This window comes from Hylobates moloch, unplaced genomic scaffold, assembly GCF_009828535.3.
Source record: "Hylobates moloch isolate HMO894 unplaced genomic scaffold, HMol_V3 SCAFFOLD_20, whole genome shotgun sequence".
In the NCBI taxonomy this organism is placed as follows: domain Eukaryota; kingdom Metazoa; phylum Chordata; class Mammalia; order Primates; family Hylobatidae; genus Hylobates; species Hylobates moloch.
Window position 1 is genome coordinate 9,995,461 of NW_026652295.1, and position 6,000 is coordinate 10,001,460.

The following is a 6,000-nucleotide window of genomic DNA, read 5'->3' on the forward strand; positions in this document are numbered from 1 at the left end:
CTGTTGTATGTCCACACCTAAACCATGTTGTTTTTGTTTGAATTGGGATTTCCAGAGGTTCAACATTTCAAGCTTTTCCTTCTATGAGCTTCCTTCTGAGGACTCCCTGTCTGACCCATGTATTGTAATCAGCCACTACAAGTTGTCCTCACCAACATTTTCGGTCCCTTTGCCATTTTGACCCTACAAGGCTGATTCCTAACCCTAATCATTACCTCCATCTGCCTTTTTTGCCATTTGTACTTCCCTAGGCAGAGTATTGGTGGAGAGTGCTGTGGAACTCTTTTAAGACACACCCACCATTGGGTCCTGTCATCTAACTTCAGCTAGGCCTCCTGGCTACCTACTTATCCTTTTGTTTACCTCATTATTTTCCTAGTGCCCTTCCTAAGGGACACCTTTTCAGCTTTCCTGCTCACCTTTAAGCTCCTAAGGTGTATTAGTCTGTTTTCACACTGCTAATAAAGATATACCCAAGACTGTGTAATTTACAAAGAAAAAGAAGTTTAATGGACTTACAGTTCCACGTGGCTGGGGAGGTCCTGGCAGAAGGCAAAAGGCACATCTTACATGGTGGCAGGAAAAAGAGAATGAGAGCCAAGCAAAAGAGGAAACCCCTTATAAAACCATCAGATCTCATGAGACTTACTCACTACCACGAGAACAATCATGGGGCAAACCTCCCCCCATGATTCATTTATCTCTCACTGCATCCCTCCCACAACACGTGGGAATTATGGGAGCTACAATTCAAGATGAGATTTGGGTGGGGACACAGCCAGACCATATCACAAGGTTATGCTAAAACAGCCTTTCTATTCTCCAAAGCAACCATTTCAACTTGAAAAAGAACTTTTAAGATATGTGATCAAAATTCATCATCTAGTCTCTTGCCATCCTGCCCCACCATCTTAGAGCTGTGCGGACACCTTCTTTCATTGTTCCCTCCTGTTTCAAGAGGTCAAGTCACCCATCCTCCCAACAAAAGCGACCAGCTATGGTCTCAGCTATCTGTGGGCCCCCTCTCTCAGACCCTTGCCCTTTTGCATTCTCAGCCTCTCCCTTTCTGCTGCCTCTTTTCCTTCTCTCCGAAAGCCTGTACTCATTGCCCCTATCCTGAAGACACGAGTTGTCTATGAACCCTTTGCTTTCTCCAGGCTGAAAGATTCTTTCCTTGTTCACTTCCATTTCCTTAAGCATGTGCTTAAGGCCTGTGTTTTTGGTTCTCACTGCCTGGTCATTCTTTCACTTCCTACAATTCTGGCTTCTTTCCCCAGTGATTTCTACTCTCTATTATGCTTCTTCCCAGCCCACTGAATTAATCACCACATTCTGTCTGTCCTTCTGTACTAGCATCTTCAATATCCTCCCTTTCCCACTCATCACAGACATTAACTTTGAATGAGCTCTCCAGTTTATGTTATTACTGCAGCCTCTTAGTTTCTAATGTACCTTGCAAAACACTTCAAAATTAATCTTACTAAAATGAGTTTCATCACTTGATTCTTCTATTCAAAAATCTTTAAGGACTGTCCATACTTATGAGACACAAGGCCCAACCCTTCAGTCTGTGAAGTCAGTCAACCAGCAATTGTCCTATTGTGTGCCCAGAAGAATCTCTGGAAAAGGTTGCAACTTCCTACCATTCTTGTTTCTAACCTATTCCCAACAAAACCCCCTCTCCCAGCAGAAAGTGCCCACCCCAAATCTATTGAGGTTAAAAAAAAAAATTCAATATTGACATGTTACATCACTGAGGTTTATTACACATCTAGGCAGAGATACAAAGTAGGCACTTGGATAGACCAGAGCTCAGGAAAAAGACTTACTCAACGCAACCCATAAAGACCTCTCCGACCTGTACCACTGTAGGACTTCTCATCTGTAACTCTCATTTAGTAATACAGTAGGCCCCCCTTATCCACGGGGGGATACATTTCAAGACCCCCAGTGGATGCCTGAAACCACAGACAGTACTGAACTCTAAATATACTTTGTTTTTCCCTGTACATGCATATCTATGATAAAGTTTAATTTTTGAAGTAGGCATAGTAAGAGGTTAACAATAATAACTAATTATAAAATAGAACAATTATAACAATATGCTGTAACAAAAGTTATGTGAATAAAAGTTCTGTGAATAAAAAAGTTATGTGTAATAAAAGATATATGCTCTCTTTCTTTCTCAAAATATCTTAATATTTTTGGATCATGGTTGACCTTGGGTAGCTGAAACCTCAGAAAGCAAAACTGCAAATAAGGGGGGACTACTGTACACGAATGACCTTGTAACACCTATTATGTTACTAACACAATCTTAATATTAATTTTGACATAATAAACACAATAATTAACATAATAATTAAAATATTAACACCTGTTATTTTATGCCTTGTATGATTTAACTCATTTTTTTCAAATAACGTGTTTGGACCTCTTGTTCTTCTAAATAGAGTTCCAGTTCTTTGTGGGCTGAGACTGCACCATCATATTTCATTTGAATCCTGTAGCATTGGCACAGTTGTAGTTAGTCGGAGAGTACCTCTAGTATTCTGTAAGTTCATCACCCTTTTGAAAGCAAGCAGGTTTTGACTCTGTTTCTTGTTCTTTCTTTTGCAGGCCACTATGTACATGGTATTTGTATCTATGGAAACGGAGACTTAAAGTGGCTGGTTAATTCACCAAGCCTGTTTGCTAACAAGTTTGAGCTTAATACCTACCCCCTTACTGTGGAATGCCTAGAACTGAGGCATCGCGAAAGAACCCTCAATCAGAGTGAAACTGCGATACAACCTAGCTGGTATTTTTGAGCTATTCTTGAGCTACTCATGACTGAAGGGAAACTGCAGCTGGGAAGAGGAGCCTGCTTTTGTGAGAGACTTTTGCCTTTGTAAAGTTCGTGGTTTCAGGACCACGTTTATAGCTTCAGGACCTGGCCACATAATTATACTTAAAATATCCACTGGACACTGTGAAATACACTAACAGCATGGCTGGGTAGAGCAATCTGGGCACTTCGGCCAATTTTAGTCTTGCTGTTTCTTGATGCTCACCTCTATATTAGTTTATTGTTAGGATCAACGATAAATTTAAATGACCTCAGATCTTTGCACCAGATACTCATCATATACAAATTACAAATGTTTGAATAAAAAAGAGAATTGCAGATAATGCTGTCTAGGAAAATCAGAATTAGGTTTCTTTGAAGAAGGAATCTTTTATAACACTTTAACAGTCACCACTGTGCTCAACCAGACAGACACTGAAACAGCTTTCTGGGTAATTCACCAATTTCCTTTAAAACATAAGCTACCTGAATGGAGAATAGATCTTGTTTCTGAGTTTCAACACTAGCATTTTTGGCTTACTCGTGGACAAAGTTCTATATATAGTATAAAGTCATTAACAAGAAACAAGATATGCTTTAAGACAGAATTCACTGTCTGTTGCTTCAGTAAAAGGACCTCAGGGAATAGAACATTTCTCTCTTATATGCCAGAATGTAGGCTGGTCCCTGTGTCATGTCTTCCATTGAGAACACTAAAAAATCCTTGCAAGAATGGAGATATGCATTCAAGAGAGGTGCTAGCACATAGATCTAGTCTGAAGTCTGGAACACTTTCCTCTTCTGTGACCCTCCTCTCCCCAGTATTATCTTACTTGCAAAATAGAGACCAAATTCTATCCTGTGAAGCTTTTAATTGCACCATAGTATGCTCTGAGTAGCTTTACAATGCCTGGTACTGATAGTAGTGGCTCGATTTTTAAGAGCCTTCAATTGTAGATGAGCATCTCTGTTATTTATCCCTCATTCATCCATCCATTCATTCATTCAGCCTTCATTCAATAAACATCTCTTGAGTGTCTATTATGTACAGGACATGTACTGAGACAAAAAGGAAACATAAGAGCTTTTTCACTCTAAAAATCTTGGCAATAATGTCAACACCAGAAAGCCTCCTCTGGAGAATCTTACAGAGTGATTGTAGTTTAATACAGGAACGCACAGGGCTGTGTAGCATGATACCAGGCCCAGGAGATCAGTAATTACAAATTAAGGGTTAAGTCAGAGATTATTCAACAGAGAGGGAGAAAGGAGGAGACAGAGCGAGGACCTGTTGTGTTCCAGCCATTCTGGTATTCCTTTATGTATCTGATTTCATTCAAACCTCACAACAGTCTTGTGAGGCCCTTATATAATTACTCCCATTTTGCAGATGAAGTAACTGAGGCTTAGAAAGGTTAATAGCACCAGGGAACAGTTTCTCTGTGTGAGAATTGGGACTCTGTTGCTGGTCTTCTCAGTTCATTTCCTGAGGTGGATTTACTGAGAGAAGGTGAAATAAAGCCATATTTAGTATACCAGAGAAGGTAGATTTTAAGAATGGTCTCAGTGTTAATACTGAGAAAAAGTCCTGTCAGCTCAGAAAAAAATGTGAAGTCTACTTTAGTATTCCTATAATACTAAACCGTTGAGTTTCTAAATATTTATTTATTCTAACAAAAAGCAATTACTACAATGGATGACAATTTAATGAACACAATTTTATTTTTTTTTCTGTAACTGTGCCTGTTGAATGTCAATCATATTTAAAGGGAATGACTTTGAAGTAAAACCTTTTTTCTTGCTACTGAAAAAAATGGAATTGTTTTGGGTGGTAAAGGGTTAAGGAATAGGGACAGCTGGTCACACAAGCAACTCTCGAAGGCCACATGTGAAAACCTGTCACTTGCGCAGAGGCCAGCCCCACTAAGGTGACCAGAGTGGGCTCCAAGCACAAATTGCCATTGCTATAGATGGGACTGTGTCCCCCCAAAATTCATGTGTTGGAGCTTTAACCCTCAATGTGATGGTATTTGAGATGGGGCCTTTGGTAAGGGAAGTTTAGATGAGGTCACGAGGGTAGGATCCTCATGATGGGATGAGTCCCCTTATAAAAGCTCTGGCTTGGGCCGGGCATGGTGGCTCACGCCTGTAATCCCAACACTTTGGAAGGCCGAGGCAGGTAGATCACTTGATGCCAGGAGTTCCAGACCAGCCTGGCCAACATGGTGAAACCCCATCTCTACTAAAAAATATAAAAATTAGCTGGGCTTTGTGGCATGTGCCTGTAATCCCAGCTATTTGGCAGGCTGAGGCATGAGAATCGCTTGAACCCAGAAGGTGGAGGTTGCAGTGAGTTGAGAGTGCCCCACTGCACTCCAGCCTGGGTGACAGAGCGAGACTTTGTATCAAAACAAAATAGGTGGGGGGATAGGGAATGCACTCAGGGTCAGCAGTGGAGTTTAAAAATTGTCTCTTTTCAACTTATTTAAATGACAGCACCTGAGAAGAAGAAATGTTTTACACTGGATGTTTCTCACGTAGAACAAGAAATCTTTCTGGAATTGATGTTTACATGTCCGTTGTTGGTCATCTCTCCTATGTCTTAAATACTTTAATGTTGGAAGAGCATAGTGTTTGGGCTAGTGGGTTTCTGACAGCCCATGGGAATGCCCTGAAACTACTGTATCTGATGTTTGTTTTCGATGAGGTTCCATGTTTTGTTTTCTTGGGAATAAATTAATATATCGTTTTCCACTTCGGGGATACTGCGTATTTTTATATGACAATTGGTTAAAAATCCACTAAAGGATATGTCTAACAAGGCAATTCTCCTGGTATTAAACAAAATTTACATTCATACATACATGCATACCTGTCTAAGAAACATCCATCCACTAAAAAATCATTAAACTTTCCCATTGTGGGGTGCTGGGGAGAGTAACTGGGAGTGATTGATAGAGAGAAGAGGGCGCAGTAGAAGATCAGTGTCATTTGAATTGGGTATAACTTTTTTTTTTTTTGGTAAGGGTACAACTATTTTTAAAATTTGAGACAGGAATAAGTTAACTTATTATTTACCTGCCTTTATTATTCATTTAAAAAAATCAAGATATACATTAGGAAAAAGTTTTATGTTAATACTACCATAATTACTGATCAAGTGCCAATGTTTT

General features: G+C 39.8%; 1 protein-coding gene across 4 annotated transcripts in view; it reads left to right on the forward strand.

Moving 5' to 3' along the window:
* Positions 1–5,581, forward strand: part of GCNT2 (glucosaminyl (N-acetyl) transferase 2 (I blood group)) — a 112,548-nt gene extending 106,967 nt beyond the window's left edge. For 3 of the 4 annotated variants that reach the window (XM_032140840.2, XM_032140844.2, XM_032140839.2), the window contains exon 3: positions 2,620–5,581. In XM_032140840.2, coding sequence (XP_031996731.1) covers positions 2,620–2,810 — 191 coding nt within the window. In that variant the 3' untranslated portion in view covers positions 2,811–5,581. The remainder of the gene's footprint in view (positions 1–2,619) is intronic. The other variant, XM_032140841.2, reaches the window with a different exon arrangement.
* Positions 5,582–6,000: the final 419 nt, after the last annotated feature.